Genomic DNA, 24,952 nt, shown 5'->3' on the forward strand with positions numbered 1-24,952 from the left:
ATGTGGTTTCTGTAGATGGCATTTCCCTGGCATCCAACACCACTGTAAAGAATCTCTAGTTATCTTTGACCGAGACTTGTCCTTTAACTCCACGTTAAGCAAATCTCAAGGATTGCATTTACTCTTGCAAAAGTATTTGCGCCTTCTCGCCTCATAGGCTCCATTGGTCCTGGCTGTGTCTGATGCCGGTCCTGGTTTCTTGGTTCTGACCCCTTGCCCCTGCTTCCTGCATCCAGCCCCTGGCCTGGACCTGGCCTCCTTCCCAATGGCCCTGCCTCCTTCTTTGTGCCTCCTGCCTCAAGGGCCTGGCCTCATTGCCCTGCCTCTTTCGCAAGCCTCCTGCCTCCGTGGCCCAATTTGTGATTTTGTACAAAATAAACTGAATTGAAGTGAATTTTTTTAGGTGTGTTTGTGGTGAGGAAGATCCAGGAGAACATGGCTGGACCACACAGCTTTCCTGTGAGCTACCGGTAGGTCCATCATTTTTATTATGTTATGATTCATAACTAATTTTATTATTATTATATGATGATTATTATTAAAATATAATTATTAACAATATAATATGATTATTATATTTATAATGGTTATTATAATTGTATTGTATCATTGTTCTTTTATTCTTATTCATATCATTTTTTCTAATAATTGTAATTATCATTATGATGATGATTGTATTAATATTTGTATAATAATAATTTGTAATATAATAATAATTCTTATTTATTATTATTTTTTATAATAATTGTAATTATAATCATTAGGGTGATGATGATAATAATAACTTATGAACGCTGTCGCCACGGCCGCACTGCATTGTGGGATATTTAGACCATAAATTCAATTCATGTACTTTTGTTTTCACATCTCATCTCCCGTACTGTTTCAGTGTACTAAATATAATCAATAACCCCTTTCCTTTGTTCCATGTGACCTTTGACCTCTCCTGGCCCCTTCTCCAGACCCGTGTCCGTCTCAGGGCTGCTCTCCCTGCAGCACCTGGCTTGTGTCAGCAACCTGTCCTGGAGCACCAATCAGCAGCGAGCGTGGGCAAAGGAGGCAGGGATTTCTCTGCCGGGTCACCTGACTCTGCCGCGGGTCAACCTGCTGCTGATTGGCTACCTGAGAGAAGGGCGGGCCGGAGAGTGGAGGCTGACGGACACAAGTGGCAGCGTCAGGTGTGAAGTAAGTCCGTAGGACGCTGTGAGGCTTTCAGGTGTGAGGCGAGTCCGTAGGACGCCGTGAGGTGAGTCCGTGAGGCGTTCAGGTGTGAGGTGACGCCGTGAGACGTTCAGGTGTGAGGCATTCAGGTGTGAGGCGGTAGGACGGCGTGAGGTGTTCAGGTGTGAAGTAAGTCCGTAGGACGCTGTGAGGCTTTCAGGTGTGAGGTGAGTCCGTAGGACGCCGTGAGGCGTTCAGGTGTGAAGTAAGTCCGTAGGACGCCGTGAGGCGTTCAGGTGTGAGGTGAGTCCGTAGGACGCCGTGAGGTGTTCAGGTGTGAAGTAAGTCCGTAGGACGCTGTGAGGCTTTCAGGTGTGAGGTGAGTCCGTAGGACGCCGTGAGGCGTTCAGGTGTGAAGTAAGTCCGTAGGACGCCGTGAGGCGTTCAGGTGTGAGGTGAGTCCGTAGGACGCCGTGAGGTGTTCAGGTGTGAAGTAAGTCCGTAGGACGCCGTGAGGCGTTCAGGTGTGAGGTGAGTCCGTAGGACGCCGTGAGGCGTTCAGGTGTGAGGTGACGCCGTGAGGCGTTCAGGTGTGAGGTGACGCCGTGAGACGTTCAGGTGTGAGGCATTCAGGTGTGAGGCGGTAGGACGGCGTGAGGTGTTCAGGTGTGAAGTAAGTCCGTAGGATGCCGTGAGACATTCAGGTGTGAGGTGAGACTGTAGGACGCCATGAGGCGTTCAGGTGTGAGGTGACGCTGTGAGACGTTCAGGTGTGAGGTGACGCCGTGAGACGTTCAGGTGTGAGGTGACGCCGTGAGACGTTCAGGTGTGAGGTGACGCCGTGAGACGTTCAGGTGTGAGGTGAGACTGTAGGACGCCATGAGGCGTTCAGGTGTGAGGTGACGCCATGAGGCGTTCAGGTGTGAGGTGACGCCGTGAGACGTTCAGGTGTGAGGTGACGCCGTGAGACGTTCAGGTGTGAGGTGAGACCGTAGGACGCCATGAGGCGTTCAGGTGTGAGGTGACGCTGTGAGACGTTCAGGTGTGAGGTGACGCCGTGAGACGTTCAGGTGTGAGGTGACGCCGTGAGATGTTCAGGTGTGAGGTGACGCCGTGAGACGTTCAGGTGTGAGGTGACGCCGTGAGACGTTCAGGTGTGAGGTGAGACCGTAGGACCCCATGAGGCGTTCAGGTGTGAGGTGACGTTGTGAGACGTTCAGGTGTGAGGTGACGCCGTGAGACGTTCAGGTGTGAGGTGACGCCGTGAGACGTTCAGGTTTGAGGCGGTAGGACGGCGTGAGGTGTTCAGGTGTGAAGTAAGTCCGTAGGATGCCGTGAGACATTCAGGTGTGAGGTGACGCTGTGAGACGTTCAGGTGTGAGGTGACGCCGTGAGACGTTCAGGTGTGAGGTGACGCCGTGAGACGTTCAGGTGTGAGGTGACGCCGTGAGACGTTCAGGTGTGAGGCATTCAGGTGTGAGGCGGTAGGACGGCGTGAGGTGTTCAGGTGTGAAGTAAGTCCGTAGGATGCCGTGAGACATTCAGGTGTGAGGTGACGCTGTGAGACGTTCAGGTGTGAGGTGACGCTGTGAGACATTCAGGTGTGAGGTGACGCTGTGAGACGTTCAGGTGTGAGGTGACGCCGTGAGACGTTCAGGTGTGAGGTGACGCCGTGAGACGTTCAGGTGTGAGGTGACGCCGTGAGACGTTCAGGTGTGAGGCATTCAGGTGTGAGGCGGTAGGACGGCGTGAGGTGTTCAGGTGTGAAGTAAGTCCGTAGGATGCCGTGAGACATTCAGGTGTGAGGTGACGCTGTGAGACGTTCAGGTGTGAGGTGACGCTGTGAGACATTCAGGTGTGAGGTGACGCTGTGAGACGTTCAGGTGTGAGGTGACGCTGTGAGACATTCAGGTGTGAGGTGACGCTGTGAGACGTTCAGGTGTGAGGTGACGCTGTGAGACATTCAGGTGTGAGGTGACGCTGTGAGACGTTCAGGTGTGAGGTGACGCTGTGAGATGTTCAGGTGTGAGGTGACGCCGTGAGACGTTCAGGTGTGAGGCATTCAGGTGTGAGGCGGTAGGACGGCGTGAGGTGTTCAGGTGTGAAGTAAGTCCGTAGGATGCCGTGAGACATTCAGGTGTGAGGTGAGACCGTAGGACGTTCAGGTGTGAGGTGACGCCGTGAGACGTTCAGGTGTGAGGTGACGCCGTGAGACGTTCAGGTGTGAGGCGGTAGGACGGCGTGAGGTGTTCAGGTGTGAAGTAAGTCCGTAGGATGCCGTGAGACATTCAGGTGTGAGGTGACGCTGTGAGACGTTCAGGTGTGAGGTGACGCTGTGAGACGTTCAGGTGTGAGGTGACGCTGTGAGACATTCAGGTGTGAGGTGACGCTGTGAGACGTTCAGGTGTGAGGTGACGCTGTGAGACGTTCAGGTGTGAGGTGACGCTGTGAGATGTTCAGGTGTGAGGTGACGCCGTGAGACGTTCAGGTGTGAGGCATTCAGGTGTGAGGCGGTAGGACGGCGTGAGGTGTTCAGGTGTGAAGTAAGTCCGTAGGATGCCGTGAGACATTCAGGTGTGAGGTGACGCCGTGAGACGTTCAGGTGTGAGGTGACGCCGTGAGACGTTCAGGTGTGAGGTGACGCTGTGAGGCATTCAGGTGTGAGGCGGTAGGACGGCGTGAGGTGTTCAGGTGTGAGGTGAGACCGTAGGACGGCGTGAGACGTTCAGGTGTGAGGTGAGACCGTAGGACGGCGTGAGACGTTCAGGTGTGAGGCATTCAGGTGTGACGGCGTGAGGTGTTCAGGTGTGAGGTGAGACCGTAGGGCGCTGTGAGACGTTCAGGTGTGAGGCGCGTCTCACCTGTGTCTCTCTCTCTCTCTCTCTCTCTCTCTTTCCAGTGCCTGTCTCCCTCTCCTCTGTGGCTGAACCGGCCGGTCTTCCTCCCTCACTGGAACTACATCCCCCATAATATCCCGGGACAGGATCAGGAGGAGGCCGGAGGCTACGTTGAGCTGATTGGTTCTCCGGTTCTGTTGTGTCCCGGCCCTGGTCAGGGATTGGCTGTTAGTCCTGCAGGAGGGGCGGGGTTTAGCAGAGCAGTTGGAGTGAGAGAGGCTGCTGGTTTAATGGACAACAGGTGAGTCACCTGTTCCCTCCAGGTGACCTGAGGTGTGACTGAAGGAACAGAACTACACTGTGACTGCCTGTCTCATTCCCCCTCTCTACCTTTCTGTCTGTCTTTCTACCTGTCTGTCTGTCTGTCTCTCTAGCTGTCTGTCTGTCTGTCTCTCTACCTGTCTGTCTTTCTCTACCTGTCTGTCTGTCTTTTTCTCTACCCATCTGTCTGTCTCTCTACCTTTCTGTCTGTCTGTCTCTCTACCTGTCTGTCTCTCTCTACCCTTCTGTCTCTCTCTACCTGTCTGTCTGTCTTTTTCTCTACCCATCTGTCTGTCTCTCTCTACCTTTCTGTCTGTCTTTCTCTCTACTCATCTGTCTGTCTCTCTCTACTCATCTGTCTGTCTCTCCCTTTCTGTCTCTCTACCTTTCTGTCTGTCTTTCTCTCTACCCATCTGTCTCTCTACCCGTCTCTCTCTCTCTCTCTCTCTATCCATCTGTCTCTCTCTCTACCTTTCTGTCTCTCTCTCTACCTTTCTGTCTGTCTCTCTCTCTACTCATCTGTCTGTCTCTCTCTACCCTTCTGTCTCTCACTCTACCTTTCTGTCTGTCTCTCTCTCTACTCATCTGTCTGTCTCTCTCTACCTTTCTGTCTGTCTTTCTCTCTACCCATCTGTCTCTCTCCCCGTCTCTCTCTCTCTCTCTATCCATCTGTCTCTCTCTCTACCTTTCTGTCTGTCTCTCTCTCTACTCATCTGTCTGTCTCTCCCTTTCTGTCTCTCTACCTGTCTGTCTTTTAGGACTCGTGGACAGCGTCTCTCAGTCTTTGGTCTCATGGGTACTGTGTGCCCTCAGCTGGTCGTGGCAGGAACAACCTTCTTCTGCTTCTGGCTGACAGACGACTCTCACGCTCTTCGTGTCCTTGTCAAGGTCTGTGATGTCACTTCCTGTCCACCTGCTGATCTATGAGACTTCACTCTGAACTATCACTCAGTTAATGTGAACAGGTCTGTCTGTCTCTCTACAGGACAGAAGCCGGCTGTGGTGGACTCAGTGTGTGTGCGTTGGTCAGAGTGTGTGTGTGACAGCGTTGCGTGTGTGTGTCCTACGAGGCTGGAGAGGAAACAACATCCTGTGTGTGACCGACCAGTCGGACTTGCACACAAACTACACGCACACGCTGTTGGATACGCCCCCACCACTGATGATGTCACACGTTGATGATGAAGAATGTGAGGAGCCTGAGAGATGCGTCAACCAATCAGGTGTCAGGATGAAAAAGTCCAGAGTCATCAGTTACCAGGTAAAAATACTGATTGCTCTGACGTCATGCACACGTGGTCAACGATAATCCCACGAGACCGAGGCGGCTGCAGATTTTAGAGCCAGGCGCCGCAGTAGCTCTCCAACGACTGCGTGGCCCAGTGCATGATGGGAAACGCCTGGCTGTCGCCACATCAGAGAGCTGATTGGCTGTTAGATTTGACACCAAAGAAAATTCTTATTCTATGTGTAGTTGTAATACTTAACGCTCGATTGTTAGTTGGTTTAATCTAAAAACATCTCTTGTGTGGTTGATAATAATAATAATAGAGCTTATTTATATATTATATATATTTATATAACACATCAAAACAAGCAGCAGAGTGTTTCACAGGCAGACATGAAAAGAACAAAGGATGCAGCTACAAGCACATTTCTACATAAATATATATTTATAAACAGATCAGAACTAACAGGAAGTCACTTTTGTCGTGACTTCCTGTGTATTCTTCGAAGGCAGCCAAAAACTTTCCGACTTGACCTCAGTTCTTTGTCAACGCCTGATGACGCTGCTCTCGTCTGCATTCCAGACGAGACACAGTTCTCTCCAACGAACCTATTGTGACCTGTCTGGTAAGTCCTGCCCCTCTTTTCTGATAGGGCACTGTGACTAAGGTGGTGAGTGAGGGGGCCGGACTGTACGTGATTGACAGGAAGGTGGGACTGTGTATGGCCTATCAGCCGACAATGAGGAGGAAACTGAGAGCAGGAGACTCTGTGGAGGTGAGTCTCAGTCCAGGTGCTAGTCCAGGTGTGATTCTCAGTCCAGGTGTGATTCTCAGGTGTGAATAAAGGTGAGTCGCACCACACCAGGTGTGAATAAAGGTGAGTCTCTAGAAGGACGTAGAATAGAACAAACAATCTTAAACGTCGGAGGCGTTTGAATCTGCAAGAGTAAAGTATGGCTCAAGATGCAGATCAGAACCGGTCCGTGTGGACAAGGAGGATTCACGTCCACCGCTCAGACGGACCCCAGAGACCTCTAGTAAGACCCCGAAGGTGAGACCCCAGAGACAGAAGGAACACCTTAGACCGAGAAGAACACATGCAGATCAACTCAACCAAAGGATCAAGTGGCCCAGGATGTGTCCAGGTTGGACAAAGACCAGGACCAAGTGCTTGAAGTTGCTTCAGCAGGAACTGCAGAAATAAAAGTTAACTTACTTAAAGCCTTCACCTACAACTGAATCAAAGAACGCTTTGGAACATTGGCAAACAGAGAGCAAGTCTGACTGGAAAAGAGAAAAGATCAAAACTCTAAACAAGCTGTTTAAAATGGCCGTTATTGAAAAAGAAGGAACCCGTCTCAGAGAACTTCTGATCGGAGCAAGAACAGGAAGTGAGAAGAAAGAATCCACACAAGCCCACTTAGTATCATCACTTCACTAAGTCCTCTTTGGGGAAGGAGGTGGAACAGTTTGAAACCTTCAGTGATCCATCAAGAGATGTCGCTTTATAGGAAAAACAATATTTGCACCATTGATAAACCAACAACACCATCTTGGAGAGAGAGGTCCAGGAGGTTGACAAGCAGTCTAGATGCTCTAGGACCCAGCGGGGTGCCATACAAAGAAAGGAATGGGTTCTAACCCACCTCCGAAGGCGCTGGGGTCTTTGTTCTACGGTCACCGACAGATCGACCAGTTAAGGATCTCCTTAGTGAGGAGCTTCCATCTATAGTTGCTGAATACTCATGAGCCAGAACAGATCTGTTGGTCTATCTATGCATGTGGTTCCTGTTGCCATCGACCACATGGCAATGCCACCCAGGGCCGGATCTACTCAGGAGGCATCAAGCAGGAGAAAGAGTCACTGCTGAACACCATCACCTTCCTCAAGGAGGGCAGAAACACTAACCACTGCTGAACACTATCACCTTATTCAAAGAGGGCAGAAACACTAACCACTGCTGAACACCATCACCTTCCTCAAAGAGGGCAGAAACACTAACCACTGCTGAACACCATCACCTTATTCAAGGAGGGCAGAAACACTAACCACTGCTGAACACCATCACCTTCCTCAAGGAGGGCAGAAACACTAACCACTGCTGAACACCATCACCTTCCTCAAGGAGGGCAGAAACACTAACCACTGCTGAACACCATCACCTTATTCAAAGAGGGCAGAAACACTAACCACTGCTGAACACCATCACCTTCCTCAAGGAGGGCAGAAACACTAACCACTGCTGAACACCATCACCTTCCTCAAGGAGGGCAGAAACACTAACCACTGCTGAACACCATCACCTTCCTCAAGGAGGGCAGAAACACTAACCACTGCTGAACACCATCACCTTATTCAAAGAGGGCAGAAACACTAACCACTGCTGAACACCATCACCTTCCTCAAGGAGGGCAGAAACACTAACCACTGCTGAACACCATCACCTTCCTCAAGGAGGGCAGAAACACTAACCACTGCTGAACACCATCACCTTATTCAAGGAGGGCAGAAACACTAACCACTGCTGAACACCATCACCTTCCTCAAGGAGGGCAGAAACACTAACCACTGCTGAACACCATCACCTTCCTCAAGGAGGGCAGAAACACTAACCACTGCTGAACACCATCACCTTATTCAAAGAGGGCAGAAACACTAACCACTGCTGAACACCATCACCTTCCTCAAGGAGGGCAGAAACACTAACCACTGCTGAACACCATCACCTTCCTCAAGGAGGGCAGAAACACTAACCACTGCTGAACACCATCACCTTCCTCAAGGAGGGCAGAAACACTAACCACTGCTGAACACCATCACCTTCCTCAAGGAGGGCAGAAACACTAACCACTGCTGAACACCATCACCTTATTCAAAGAGGGCAGAAACACTAACCACTGCTGAACACCATCACCTTCCTCAAGGAGGGCAGAAACACTAACCACTGCTGAACACCATCACCTTCCTCAAGGAGGGCAGGAACACTAACCACTGCTGAACACCATCACCTTCCTCAAGGAGGGCAGAAACACTAACCACTGCTGAACACCATCACCTTCCTCAAGGAGGGCAGGAACACTAACCACTGCTGAACACCATCACCTTCCTCAAAGAGGGCAGAAACACTAACCACTGCTGAACACCATCACCTTCCTCAAAGAGGGCAGAAACACTAACCACTGCTGAACACCATCACCTTCCTCAAAGAGGGCAGAAACACTAACCACTGCTGAACACCATCACCTTATTCAAAGAGGGCAGAAACACTAACCACTGCTGAACACCATCACCTTATTCAAAGAGGGCAGAAACACTAACCACTGCTGAACACCATCACCTTCCTCAAGGAGGGCAGAAACACTAACCACTGCTGAACACCATCACCTTCCTCAAAGAGGGCAGAAACACTAACCACTGCTGAACACCATCACCTTCCTCAAGGAGGGCAGAAACACTAACCACTGCTGAACACCATCACCTTATTCAAAGAGGGCAGAAACACTAACCACTGCTGAACACTATCACCTTCCTCAAGGAGGGCAGAAACACTAACCACTGCTGAACACCATCACCTTCCTCAAGGAGGGCAGAAACACTAACCACTGCTGAACACCATCACCTTCCTCAAAGAGGGCAGAAACACTAACCACTGCTGAACACCATCACCTTCCTCAAAGAGGGCAGAAACACTAACCACTGCTGAACACCATCACCTTCCTCAAAGAGGGCAGAAACACTAACCACTGCTGAACACCATCACCTTCCTCAAAGAGGGCAGAAACACTAACCACTGCTGAACACCATCACCTTCCTCAAGGAGGGCAGAAACACTAACCACTGCTGAACACCATCACCTTCCTCAAAGAGGGCAGAAACACTAACCACTGCTGAACACCATCACCTTATTCAAAGAGGGCAGAAACACTAACCACTGCTGAACACCATCACCTTCCTCAAAGAGGGCAGAAACACTAACCACTGCTGAACACCATCACCTTCCTCAAAGAGGGCAGAAACACTAACCACTGCTGAACACCATCACCTTCCTCAAGGAGGGCAGGAACACTAACCACTGCTGAACACCATCACCTTATTCAAAGAGGGCAGAAACACTAACCACTGCTGAACACCATCACCTTCCTCAAAGAGGGCAGAAACACTAACCACTGCTGAACACCATCACCTTCCTCACCGAGGGCGGAGGCCAAACAGCCTGAGAAGAGGGCGGAGCTGGGCGGTTAGGGTAACTAACTCTAGCTCCCCAGAAGCAGCAACACAGCGTGAACGTTACGTGTCATCATGTTTACGGTATCATAACACAACCAGTTTGTTTTGTGTCCTTTTTTTTAATACCTCCCTGCAGCTCCATCACGTCCACTTCCTGTACCGGCCCTGTCCTGACTTTCCTCCCAGCATGCTTTGCACCTGCTTGCGCTCTAGCCTCCGGGTCACCGCCTTCAGCCGGGTGGCGGCGTCGTCACCTGACTCCAGCTGCCCCGGTGATGGCGCATTGCCCCGGTTACTGCTGGAGAAAAACACGGGAGTGTCCGAGTACCTGTGGGCGTGTCACCTGAGCTCACAGCTCACTCACAGGTGAGGAGGCGTGGAGAACACACACCTGCACAGGTAATGATGGGGATGCAATAATATAAAGATCATTAACTGTCTGTTCTTCTCCAGTCTGGTCCCCCGTGTGTTGAAGAAGCAACAGTGTGTGTGTGTGTTGTCCTGGAAGCTGATGGAGTATGTGTTAGGAGGAGGAGGAGGAAGAAGGGATATCTACTCAGAGATGTTGGACGAGCCTCACACCTGTCCTCTGACACAGGTAGCTACTGTCCAGTGTCTCCCAGTACAGGGCTGACCCATCAGTGTCCCCTATGTCTATCAGTACTGTGTCTCTGTGTCTCTGTGCCCTGTGTCTCCAGTGTCCTCAGTGTCTCCAGTGTCCTCTGTGTCCCCCATGTCTCCCAGTACAGGGCTGACCCTACAGTCCCTCAGTGACTCACAGTGTCCCCCATGTCTCCCAGTACAGGGCTGACCCTACAGTCCCTCAGTGACTCACAGTGTCCCCCATGTCTCCCAGTACAGGGCTGACCCTACAGTCCCTCAGTGACTCACAGTGTCCCCCATGTCTCCCAGTACAGGGCTGACCCTACAGTCCCTCAGTGACTCACAGTGTCCCCCATGTCTCCCAGTACAGGGCTGACCCATCAGTCCCTCAGTGACTCACAGTGTCCCCCATGTCTCCCAGTACAGGGCTGACCCTACAGTCCCTCAGTGACTCACAGTGTCCCCCATGTCTCCCAGTACAGGGCTGACCCTACAGTCCCTCAGTGACTCACAGTGTCCCCCATGTCTCCCAGTACAGGGCTGACCCATCAGTCCCTCAGTGACTCACAGTGTCCCCCATGTCTCCCAGTACAGGGCTGACCCTACAGTCCCTCAGTGACTCACAGTGCCCCCTGTGTCCCCCATGTCTCCCAGTACAGAGCTGACCCATCAGTCCCTCAGTGACTCACAGTGCCCCCTGTGTCCCCCATGTCTCCCAGTACAGGGCTGACCCTACAGTCCCTCAGTGACTCACAGTGCCCCCTGTGTCCCCCATGTCTCCCAGTACAGAGCTGACCCATCAGTCCCTCAGTGACTCACAGTGCCCCCTGTGTCCCCCATGTCTCCCAGTACAGGGCTGACCCTACAGTCCCTCAGTGACTCACAGTGCCCCCTGTGTCCCCCATGTCTCCCAGTACAGAGCTGACCCATCAGTCCCTCAGTGACTCACAGTGCCCCCTGTGTCCCCCATGTCTCCCAGTACAGAGCTGACCCATCAGTCCCTCAGTGACTCACAGTGCCCCCTGTGTCCCCCATGTCTCCCAGTACAGAGCTGACCCATCAGTCCCTCAGTGACTCACAGTGCCCCCTGTGTCCCCCATGTCTCCCAGTACAGGGCTGACCCTACAGTCCCTCAGTGCATCAGTGTCTCAGAGCTCAGCCGGTCTCTGGAGTCCGACTGCTGGTCTTTGGTCTCTCTAAGCTCTCTGCTGCCTGCTGGTGGATCTAGTCTGACCAGGTCTCAGATCAACACAGCACTGGCCTGGTCCTGCAGGACTCTGACCTCTAACCTCCAGGAACGGCCCCAGACTGGAGACAGACTCTGGTAAAGAGAAGTTACTGTATATCTCTGTCTCTCTCTCTAATAATATAGAACATGTATATATTGGAGAAGTTACTGAGCACTAATAATCTATATTATGAATGAGTGGATAGTCTGTTATTGGCAACACCATAACAGATCAATAGCTGACCTCCAGGTGTGTGTTGGTCAGGCGGCGCCCCCTGCTGGTGGTCGGGGTGCTGGAGCTCCCGTCACAGACGTCATCATGTGACCTCACGCTGCACCTCAGAGACACCACGGGAGCTGTGGCCTGTGTTGTCACGGAAACCAGCGAAGAAGAGGAGGGAGGTCAGAGGGCAGCCTTCAACACTGCCTGGCTAGGTACACACACACAGACACACAAACAGGTGAGGTCAAAGATCACCTCACAGCCTGATATGAATGTGTGTGTGTGTTGCAGGCTGTCTGGTGTGTGTCCAGCAGTTCACCATGGTAACGGAGAGGTTCCTCCAATCAGATTTCCCCTCCTACCAACACCTGGACCAGGAGGAGTACATCACACACAGACACTGCAGGTACACACACACACACTGCAGGTACACACACACACACACACACACTGAAGGTACACACACAGACACTGCAGGTACACACACACACTGCAGGTACACACACAGACACACTGCAGGTACACACACAGACACTGCAGGTACACACACACACACACACACTGCAGGTACACACACAGACACTGCAGGTACACACACACACACTGCAGGTACACACAGACACACACACACACTGCAGGTACACACAGACACTGCAGGTACACACACACACACACTGCAGCTACACACACAGACACTGCAGGTACACACACACACACTGCAGGTACACACACAGACACTGCAGGTACACACACACACACACTGCAGGTACACACACACACTGCAGGTACACACACACACTGCAGGTACACACACAGACACTGCAGGTACACACACACACACTGCAGGTACACACACACAAACTGCAGGTACACACACACACACACACACACACACACACTGAAGGTACACACACACACACACACACACACACTGAAGGTACACACACACACACACACACTGAAGGTACACACACAGACACTGAAGGTACACACACAGACACTGCAGGTACACACACACACTGCAGGTACACACACAGACACTGCAGGTACACACACACACACTGCAGGTACACACACAGACACTGCAGGTACACACACAGACACTGCAGGTACACACACACACTGCAGGTACACACACAGACACTGCAGGTACACACACACACTGCAGGTACACACACACAGACACTGCAGGTAAACACACACACACACTGCAGGTACACACACAGACACTGCAGGTACACACACACACTGCAGGTACACACACAGACACTGCAGGTACACACACACACTGCAGGTACACACACAGACACTGCAGGTACACACACACACTGCAGGTACACACACACACACACACTGCAGGTAAACACACAGACACTGCAGGTACACACAGACACACACACACACTGCAGGTACACACACACACACACACTGCAGCTACACACACAGACACTGCAGGTACACACACACACTGCAGGTACACACACACACACACTGCAGGTACACACACAGACACTGCAGGTACACACACACACTGCAGGTACACACACAGACACTGCAGGTACACACACACACACTGCAGGTACACACACTGCAGGTACACACACACAGACACTGCAGGTACACACACACACATTGCAGGTACACACACACACTGCAGGTACACACACACACTGCAGGTACACACACAGACACTGCAGGTACACACACAGACACTGCAGGTACACACACAGACACGCACACATTGCAGGTACAAACACTACAGGTCCACACACACACACTGCAGGTACTAACAGACACTGCAGGTACACACACACAGACACTACAGGTACACACATACACTGCAGGTACACACACAGACACTGCAGGTACACACAGACACTGCAGGTACACACACAGACACTGCAGGTACACACACACAGACACTGCAGGTACACACAGACACACTGCAGGTACACACACACAGACACTGCAGGTACACACACAGACACTGCAGGTACATACACACACACACTGCAGGTACACACACACACACTGCAGGTACACACACAGACACTGCAGATACACACACATACACTGCAGGTACACACACAGACACTGCAGGTACACACACAGACACTGCAGATACACACACATACACTGCAGGTACACACACACACACTGCAGGTACACACACAGACACTGCAGGTACACACACAGACACTGCAGGTACACACACACACACACACTGCAGGTACACACACAGACACTGCAGATACACACACAGACACTGCAGGTACACACACAGACACTGCAGGTACACACACACACAGACACTGCAGGTACACACACAGACACTGCAGGTACACACACACACACTGCAGGTACATACACACATACACTGCAGGTACACACACACAGACACTGCAGGTACACACACAGACACTGCATGTACACACACAGAGACACTGCAGGTACACACACAGACACTGCAGGTACACACACACACACTGCAGGTACATACACACATACACTGCAGGTACACACACACAGACACTGCAGGTACATACACAGACACTGCAGGTACATACACACAGACACTGCAGGTACACACAGACACTGCAGGTACACACACACACACTGCAGGTACACACACACACAGACACTCCAGGTACATACACACAGACACTGCAGGTACATACACACAGACACTGCAGGTACATACACACAGACACTGCAGGTACATACACACAGACACTGCAGGTACACACACACAGACACTGCAGGTACACACACAGACACTGCAGGTACACACACAGACACTGCAGGTACACACACACAGACACTGCAGGTACATACACAGACACTGCAGGTACACACACAGACACTGCATGTACACACACAGACACGCACACATTGCAGGTACAAACACTACAGGTCCACATGCAAACACTGCAGGCACACACACACACACACACTGCAGGTACACACACACTGCAGGTACATGCACACATTGCAGGTACACACACACTGCAGGTACACACACACTGCAGGTACACACATTGCAGGTACACACTGCAGGCATACACATTGCAGGTACACACACTGCAGGTACACACACTGCAGGTACACACACTGCAGGTACACACACACTGCAGGTACACACACACTGCAGGTACACACATTGCAGGTACACACACACTGCAGGCATACACATTGCAGGTACACACACTGCAGGTACACACACTGCAGGTACACACACACTGCAGGCATACACATTGCAGGTACACACATTGCAGGTACACACACTGCAGGTACACACACACTGCAGGCATACACATTGCAGGTACACACACTGCAGGTACACACACTGCAGGTACACACACACTGCAGGCATACACATTGCAGGTACACACACTGCAGGTACACACACTGCAGGTACACACACACTGCAGGTACACACACCCACCCACTGCAGGTACACACACACGCTGCAGGTACACACTCACACACACTGCACGTAGACACACTACAGGTACACACATGCTGCAGATACACTCACACTGCAGGTAGACACACAGACACACTGTAGGTACACGTTGCACGTACACATGTACACATTGCAAGTGCACACACACACACTGCAGGAACACACACACATAATAATGTCTGTGTGACAGAGTCTACCTGCAGTTTTCTCTGGACCACCTCCACATCCTGAGTCCGTCTGTTGCCATGGTTACACATCTGGGACAGAGGGGGGAGGAGTCAGGATGGGATGTCACAGGCAGGAAGCAGAGAGAAGAAGAAGAAGGAGAGGCTCATTCTGCAGGTAAGAAGAGACGAAGAGAAGCCTCCGCTTCCGCCGTTACCGCGACTACCGGCCCTGTGGGCGGCGGCTTCCGGCCCTGCATCTCCATGGTGATCAGGGTAGAGCAGAAAGAGGCCGCGGCCTGGAGGAACATGACAGCGAGGCTAAAGGGGGAAGAGGCGGGGCTAACACTGTGCTTCTCGGTCAGAGCCACTGTGATTGGTCCAGTGGTCAGCTGGGGGCGGGACCCCAAGAACGGACCAATGACAGACAAAGAGACGGAGACAGAGAGCGAGGACAAGGTGAGACCCTTCTTCACCTGAAACATCCCATAATGCACCTGTGTTGAGTGCATCAACCTGTCTGTCTGTCTGCAGGTGGTCCTGGTGCTCTCAGGTGGGTCCGCTCGCTGGTTCCCTCTCCTCCAGCCCGGATGTTTCTACAGACTCACTGCTCCCAACACACAGGTAAACACACCTGTGGTGATGTCACAGCTGAGAGTTCAGAGATGTTCATCTGTATGTTTGGTGTGTGTCTGGCCATCAGGATCCCAGTGTTTTGATTGGCTGTGGGGTTTCTGGGCTGAACGGGGTGGAGCTACACACTGACTCCACCCTCCAGGTCGGATCTGATTGGAGGCTCCACACTCTACCCCGCCCACTGCTGCAGGTGAGTCAACTCGTCCTTCCCTCCGTATCTTTGCTGCTCCATCCATCACTTGCACAATGCGCCGAGCAGCCATCTTGTACAAATCCGACTTCAGGCAACTTTACAGTTTAAATTTCCGAAGCTTAAACTGGTCACCATCTATGAAGAGGGGGTGGAGCTGGAAAGGAGCACGGCCAGGTAGCGTTAGCACGGTTAGCTTGTGTAAATCAGATTACCTCGGCAACGTTACCGATGATGGAAACCCTTTGATTTGTGCACCTGGTCGAAGACAAACAACGAATACATGACGATCATTAATAGAAAAACAACAACGACCCCTTCTCGTCTCTGTCCAGCTTACGAGGTAAATAACCCTCTCTCCCCCTGTGTGTCATCAGGCTCGCTCGCCCACAGTCCGGTCCGTCTCTGACATCTTGGACTGCAGGTAAACTGAGGATCACTCAATGTGTTGATGGTCTCAGGTGTGTGTTCCCTGCTCTATGACTCAAAGGTTCCTATTATTCTCCCACCGTCCGACACTCACCTGTTGATGTGTGTGCAGGTCAGAGTTGGTGTGTTTTCAGGCTCAGGTGTGTGACAGGATCAGTCTCAACGACAGGACCAGTGACTCTGGTGCAGGTGTGTGTGCCGGTGTACGACTCACAGTGTGTGACCAAACTGGGAGGACTCTTCAGGTGTACCTGGACTTGAGCCACACCCCCTACCCACCAGGCCTGTTGCCCGGCAACAAACTGCTGCTGTCTTCTTTCCAGCGGAGAGTGTCCAGGTAACACACAGTCTGAATGTTGTATTGTTATCTGAACGTGAATGGATCTTTTCTAGTCTTCAACACTACACCATTCACCCTAACCCATTCACCCTAACCATTCACCCTAACCCATTCACCCTAACCCATTCACCCTAACCATTCACCCTAACCCCTAACCCATTCACCCTAACCCATTCACCCTAACCCATTCACCCTAACCCATTCACCCTAACCCATTCACCCTAACCCATTCACCCTAACCCCTAACCCATTCACCCTAACCCATTCACCCTAACCCATTCACCCTAACCATTCACCCTAACCCCTAACCCATTCACCCTAACCCATTCACCCTAACCCATTCACCCTAACCCATTCACCCTAACCCATTCACCCTAACCCCTAACCCATTCACCCTAACCCATTCACCATACCCCTAACCCCACTACATCATTCACCCTAACCCATTCACCATACCCCTAACCCCACTACATCATTCACCCTAACCCATTCACCATACCCCTAACCCCACTACATCATTCACCCTAACCCATTCACCCTAACCCATTCCCCCTAACCCATTCCCCCTAACCCATTCACCCTAACCCATTCACCATACCCCTAACCCCACTACATCATTCACCCTAACACCTTTAGGCTCGTTGAGATTCAATTCAATTCAATTCAGTTTATTTTGTATAGCCCAATATCACAACCTCCCCTCAGAGGGCTTTACAATCTGTACACATAGACATCCCTGACCTTTGACCTCACATCGAATCAGGAAAAACTCCCCAAAAATAACCTTTGACAGGGAAAAAAGTGAAGAAACCTTCAGGAGAGCAACAGAGGAGGATCCCTCTGTTGCTCAGCTGCCTTCAAAGAATAAAAAGAAAGTCAAAGTGACTTTTGGATCTGTAGGCTGCTTGTAGTTTACAAACTGTGTGTGTGTGTGTGTGTGTGTGTGTGTGTGTGTGTGTGTGTGTGTGTGTGTGTGTGTGTGTGTGTGTGTGTGTGTGTGTGTGTGTGTGTGTGTGTGTGTGTGTGTGTGTGTGTGTCAGGTCAGGAGGTGTGTACTGCAGCTCTCTTCCTGTCAGCTCAATAAGTGTCATCGCACTGGGAGATACGAGGTGACCACTCACACACTCTGGATCAATAGTGTGCATTTATATTGGTACTTATTCATTTATGGATCTGTTTCCCATCAGCTCTGTCCGGCCTCCTCCTGCTCCCATGATGCATCTGGGTGTGTGGGCCGTGAGCAGAGAGCAGAGGTGCATTGTGGGTCAGGTCAGATGTCATGTGGTGTGTTTCCTGTTCCTGCAGCTGCAGTGGAGCTGCTCGCTATGTGGGAGTCTGTACATACAGGTGCTGTACTCTACTGGGTTCTACTGTACTCTACTGGGTTCTACTGTACTATACTCTACTGGGTTATACTGTACTCTACTGGGTTCTACTGTACTCTACTGGGTTCTACTGGGTTCTACTGTACTATACTCTACTGGGTTCTACTGTACTCTACTGGGTTCTACTGTACTCTACTGGGTTCTACTGTACTCTACTGGGTTATACTGGGTTATACTGTACTATACTCTACTGGGTTATACTGTACTCTACTGGGTTCTACTGTACTCTACTGGGTTCTACTGTACTCTACTGGGTTCTACTGGGTTATACTGTACTATACTCTACTGGGTTATACTGTACTCTACTGGGTTCTACTGTACTCTACTGGGTTATACTGGGTTATACTGTACTATACTCTACTGGGTTATACTGTACTCTACTGGGTTCTACTGTACTATACTGGGTTCTACTGTACTCTACTGTACTCTACTGTACTCTACTGGGTTCTACTGGGTTATACTGTACTATACTCTACTGGGTTATACTGTACTCTACTGGGTTCTACTGTACTATACTGGGTTCTACTGGGTTATACTGTACTATACTCTACTGGGTTATACTGTACTCTACTGGGTTCTACTGTACTATACTCTACTGGGTTCTACTGTACTATACTCTACTGGGTTATACTGTACTCTACTGAGTTCTACTGGGTTCTACTGTACTATACTCTACTGGGTTATACTGGGTTCTACTGGGTTCTACTGGGTTCTACTGTACTATACTCTACTGGGTTCTACTGTACTCTACTGGGTTCTACTGGGTTCTACTGTACTATACTCTACTGGGTTATACTTTACTCTACTGGGTTATACTGTACTATACTCTACTGGGTTATACTATACTCTACTGGGTTCTACTGTACTCTACTGGGTTCTACTGGGTTCTACTGTACTATACTCTACTGGGTTATACTGTACTCTACTGGGTTCTACTGGGTTATACTGTACTATACTCTACTGGGTTATACTGTACTCTACTGGGTTCTACTGTACTCTACTGGGTTATACTGTACTATACTCTACTGGGTTCTACTGTACTATACTCTACTGGGTTATACTGTACTCTACTGGGTTCTACTGTACTATACTCTACTGGGTTCTACTGTACTCTACTGGGTTCTACTGTACTCTACTGGGTTCTACTGGGTTCTACTGTACTATACTCTACTGGGTTCTACTGGGTTATACTGTACTATACTCTACTGGGTTCTACTGTACTATACTCTACTGGGTTCTACTGGGTTCTACTGTACTATACTCTACTGGGTTCTACTGGGTTCTACTGTACTATACTCTACTGGGTTCTACTGCACTCTACTGGGTTCTACTGTACTATACTGTACTATACTCTACTGGGTTCTACTGTACTCTACTGTGTTCTACTGTACTATACTCTACTGGGTTCTACTGCACTCTACTGGGTTCTACTGTACTCTACTGGGTTCTACTGTACTATACTGGGTTCTACTGTACTATACTCTACTGGGTTCTACTGTACTCTACTGGGTTCTACTGGGTTATACTGTACTATACTCTACTGGGTTCTACTGTACTCTACTGGGTTCTACTGTACTATACTCTACTGGGTTCTACTGCACTCTACTGGGTTCTACTGTACTATACTCTACTGGGTTATACTGTACTCTACTGGGTTCTACTATACTCTACTGGGTTCTACTGGGTTATACTGTACTATACTCTACTGGGTTCTACTGTACTGCACTCTACTGGGTTCTACTGGACTCTACTGGGTTCTACTGTACTATACTGGGTTCTACTGTACTATACTCTACTGGGTTCTACTGTACTCTACTGGGTTCTACTGTACTATACTCTACTGGGTTATACTGGGTTCTACTGGGTTCTACTGTACTATACTCTACTGGGTTCTACTGTACTCTACTGGGTTCTACTGTACTCTACTCTACTGTGTTCTACTGTACTCTACTGGGTTCTACTGTACTATACTCTAATGGGTTCTACTGTACTCTACTCTAATGGGTTCTACTATACTCTACTGGGTTCTACTGTACTCTACTGGGTTCTACTGGGTTCTACTGCACTCTACTGGGTTCTACTGGACTATACTCTACTGGGTTCTACTGCACTCTACTGGGTTCTACTGTACTATACTCTACTGGGTTATACTGTACTCTACTGGGTTCTACTGGGTTATACTGTACTATACTCTACTGGGTTCTACTGTACACTACTGGGTTCTACTGTACTATACTCTACTGGGTTCTACTGCACTCTACTGTGTTCTACTGTACTATACTCTACTGGGTTATACTGTACTCTACTGGGTTATACTGTACTCTACTGGGTTCTACTGGGTTCTACTGTACTATACTCTACTGGGTTATACTGTACTCTACTGGGTTCTACTGGGTTCTACTGTACTATACTCTACTGAGTTCTGCTGTACTCTACTGGGTTCTACTGCACTATACTCTACTGGGTTATACTGGGTTCTACTGTACTCTACTGGGTTATACTGTACTCTACTGGGTTCTACTGTACTCTACTGGGTTCTACTGGGTTATACTGTACTATACTCTACTGGGTTCTACTGCACTCTACTGGGTTCTACTGTACTCTACTGGGTTCTACTGTACTATACTGGGTTCTACTGTACTATACTCTACTGGGTTCTACTGTACTCTACTGGGTTCTACTGTACTATACTGGGTTCTACTGTACTATACTCTACTGGGTTCTACTGTACTCTACTGGGTTCTACTGTACTATACTGGGTTCTACTGTACTATACTCTACTGGGTTCTACTGCACTCTACTGGGTTCTACTGTACTATACTCTACTGGGTTCTACTGCACTCTACTGGGTTCTACTGTACTCTACTGGGGTCTATTGTACTATACTGGGTTCTACTGTACTATACTCTACTGGGTTCTACTGTACTCTACTGGGTTCTACTGTACTATACTCTACTGGGTTCTACTGCACTCTACTGGGTTCTACTGTACTATACTCTACTGGGTTATACTGTACTCTACTGGGTTATACTGGGTTCTACTGCACTCTACTGGGTTCTACTGGACTATACTCTACTGGGTTCTACTGCACTCTACTGGGTTCTACTGTACTATACTCTACTGGGTTATACTGTACTCTACTGGGTTCTACTGGGTTCTACTGTACTATACTCTACTGGGTTCTACTGTACTCTACTGGGTTCTACTGTACTATACTCTACTCCACAATCCATGAGACAGAAGGAGGTAGAGAGGAGCGGGGGGGGGGGGGGGCATCAGCAGGGCCACGGAGGCAGGAGGCATCGCAAAAGAGGCGGGACCAATGAGGTCGGCCTTTGAGGCAGGAAGCACAAAGAAGGAGGCAGGGCCAATGAGAAGGAGGCCAGGTCCAGACACAGCCAGGACCCTCTGAGGCAAGAAGTCACAACGACTCCGGGGAGGAAGCAGAGTTAGTAATGTGCAATGGAGAGATGTAAATTCATCCATAAGGAGAGAGAGAAGAGGAGATAGGTGCTCAGTGTATCCTAAAACATCCCCCAGCAGCCTATAAGCCTATAGCAGCATATCAAGGGGCTGGACCAGGGCAAACCTGATTCAGCCCTAACGTTCAAAATAATACGTATCAAATTAAATAAACCGTGAATAAAATGAAATAATGTGCCAATGAAAATATCGCTATAATCTGTGAACGCTTCAGCAGTCTGTTTGAGTTGCTCTTCATATCTGTAACAGCTGGAGTACACACACACACACTACACACACACACACTACACACACACACACTACACACACACACACACTACACACACACACACTACACACACACACACACACACTACACACACACTACACACACTCACACTACACACACACACACTACACACACACTACACACACACACTACACACACACACACTACACACACACACACACACACACACTACACACACACACACTACACACACACACTACACACACACTACACACACACACTACACACACACACACACACTACACACACACACGCACACACACACACTACACACACACACTACACACACACACACACACACTACACACACACACACACACTACACACACACACACACACTACACACACACACACACACACACCCACACACTATACACACACACACACTATACACACACACACACACACACTACACACACACACACTACACACACACACTACACACACACACTACACACACACACACACTATACACACACACTACACACACACACACACTACACACACTACACACACACACTACACACACACACACTACACACACACACACACACACTACACACACACACACACACTACACACACACACACACACACACACTACACACACACACACACACACACCCACACACTATACACACACACACACACTATACACACACACACACACACTACACACACACACACTACACACACACACTACACACACACACTACACACACACTATACACACACTATACACACACACTACACACACACACACACTACACACACTACACACACACACACACACTACACACACACTACACACACACACACTACACACACACACACACACTATACACACACACACACACACACACACACTACACACACACACACACACTACACACACTACACACACACACACACACACTACACACACACACACACTACACACACACACACTACACACACACACACACACACACACACACACACTACCCTGATTGGTGAAGAACCCGTGCTCTAGTGTTCTCTACTGCTTCATACCGAGCACATGAAGAAGGGACAGAAACAGTTGTTCTGACGTCTTTGTTTCACAGACTTGTTCCAGTTCTCAGTGTCCGTCGACTTCGTCCGTCTTTCAGTCCAAAGCAAAGTAAGACTTCTTCTCTTCATATGTGTGTATTTTTGTGTACTTCTACTTTATAAGTGTGTACTTGTGTGACCAGGCTGGTGATCGATGACGGCACCGGTGAGGCCCACGTGTGGTTCTCGGGTGCTCTGGTTCGTCCTCTGCTTGGATTGGCTGATTCTGAGTGGGAGGGGCTTCAAAGAGCACTGAGGGTCAGAGGTCACGTCAGAGTCTACCCCCGGGGGCGGAGCGTGGTCAGTGTCACTTCCTGTTTGATTCGGCCCAGCCCCAATGCCCCCTCAGGCCTCCCTGACGTCAGCTGAGAGGGCTTGAAATGGTGTGAATATGTGTGTATGTATATATATATATATATATATATATATATATATATATATATATATATATATATATATATATATATATATATATACACACACACACACACACACACACACACACACACACACACACACACACACACACACACACACAGCTCTGCTTGCATTCTTCTGATTTCATGTGCTTTTATGCTCCATCTTTATTTTTGTTGTAAATGTATCGGGCTGAACGTTGTCGTCCTATTTGTTTTTACATCTCCATGCTCCCATTGGTAGCTGCCTATTTAATGCCACGTTGCAATGAATTGTGGGTAATTCCCTTGGGCACAAAGTCGGCATCTAAAGCAATTAGTTATGGGTTCAAGATGTCTGGACATGCAAGATTGTTGTGAAACATGGTGCTACAAAGAGATGGTATGTTGTGTGGCTGGAGAAGAGCTCGTGTTGAACCTTTAATACAGTGTGAGGAGCAACGAAGATGTTCTGTTCATTCATGTTGCTATAAGTAAGTCAAATAAAGGTTTTCTAAAAGTCTCTCTCTCTCAGGTGTGTGACCCTGACGACCCCCTCCTCCATTTCCTGTTGTGCGTGTGCAGCCGTGACGTTGTGTGTCGTCAGCTCTCTCTCACCTGCCGAAAACAGAACAAGCCGATATCAGAAGGTACTCAGACATTCTCACCTGGTCGACACCTGCAGACGGCGGCCATGTTTAAGAAGTTCATGTTGTTGGTTTCAGATATGAAACGGTTCAGCAGAGGAGAACGAGACTTCCTGACCAGAGTGACTCCTCCTCCACAGCTCACCTGTCTGCACCTGAACTCTGACTGATCTCACCTGAACTCTGACTGGTCTCACCTGAACTCTGACTGGTCTCACCTGTCTACACACTGACACACAGACAGGATGTCGGCCACAGGAAGAGGCGGAGCCAGTTTACTTTCCTTTGAATGGTATATCTTAATTTTACAGGATTTGTTGATAAAAGTTGTTAAATCTTCATTTATTTCTCCTGAAGTCTGTTTCCTTTTTCTCAGTAGAGTCAAGTTCATTGATCTCACACGCGCACACGTACACACACACACACACACACACACACACACACACATGCGTACAGGCACACGCATACACACACGTGCATATACACACATACACACACACACAGACACATGCGTACAGACACACGCATACACACACGCGCATATACACACGTACATACACACACACAGACACATGCGTACAGACACACGCATACACACACGCGCATATACACACGTACACACACACAC

General features: G+C 49.6%; 1 protein-coding gene across 2 annotated transcripts in view; it reads left to right on the plus strand.

Annotated features, from left to right (window-relative positions):
- The window catches only part of ctc1 (CTS telomere maintenance complex component 1), a 29,444-nt gene extending 4,779 nt beyond the window's left edge, over positions 1-24,665 (plus strand). Inside the window, exons 3-24 of one of the 2 annotated variants that reach the window (XM_034557290.1) lie at positions 404-470; positions 963-1,185; positions 4,061-4,299; positions 5,078-5,207; positions 5,305-5,580; positions 6,201-6,323; positions 9,913-10,142; positions 10,230-10,374; positions 11,489-11,703; positions 11,873-12,042; positions 12,122-12,236; positions 15,487-15,919; positions 15,995-16,084; positions 16,164-16,286; positions 16,664-16,710; positions 16,828-17,052; positions 18,096-18,164; positions 18,243-18,402; positions 23,297-23,352; positions 23,426-23,582; positions 24,213-24,327; positions 24,403-24,665. In XM_034557290.1, the coding sequence (XP_034413181.1) occupies positions 404-470; positions 963-1,185; positions 4,061-4,299; positions 5,078-5,207; positions 5,305-5,580; positions 6,201-6,323; positions 9,913-10,142; positions 10,230-10,374; positions 11,489-11,703; positions 11,873-12,042; positions 12,122-12,236; positions 15,487-15,919; positions 15,995-16,084; positions 16,164-16,286; positions 16,664-16,710; positions 16,828-17,052; positions 18,096-18,164; positions 18,243-18,402; positions 23,297-23,352; positions 23,426-23,582; positions 24,213-24,327; positions 24,403-24,494 (3,500 nt within the window). In that variant the 3' untranslated portion in view covers positions 24,495-24,665. Of the gene's footprint in view, positions 1-403; positions 471-962; positions 1,186-4,060; positions 4,300-5,077; positions 5,208-5,304; positions 5,581-6,200; positions 6,324-9,912; positions 10,143-10,229; positions 10,375-11,488; positions 11,704-11,872; positions 12,043-12,121; positions 12,237-15,486; positions 15,920-15,994; positions 16,085-16,163; positions 16,287-16,663; positions 16,711-16,827; positions 17,053-18,095; positions 18,165-18,242; positions 18,403-23,296; positions 23,353-23,425; positions 23,666-24,212; positions 24,328-24,402 lie in introns of those variants that run through there. The other variant, XM_034557291.1, reaches the window with a different exon arrangement.
- Positions 24,666-24,952: the final 287 nt, after the last annotated feature.

Source organism: Cyclopterus lumpus, chromosome 18 (assembly GCF_009769545.1).
Source record: "Cyclopterus lumpus isolate fCycLum1 chromosome 18, fCycLum1.pri, whole genome shotgun sequence".
In the NCBI taxonomy this organism is placed as follows: domain Eukaryota; kingdom Metazoa; phylum Chordata; class Actinopteri; order Perciformes; family Cyclopteridae; genus Cyclopterus; species Cyclopterus lumpus.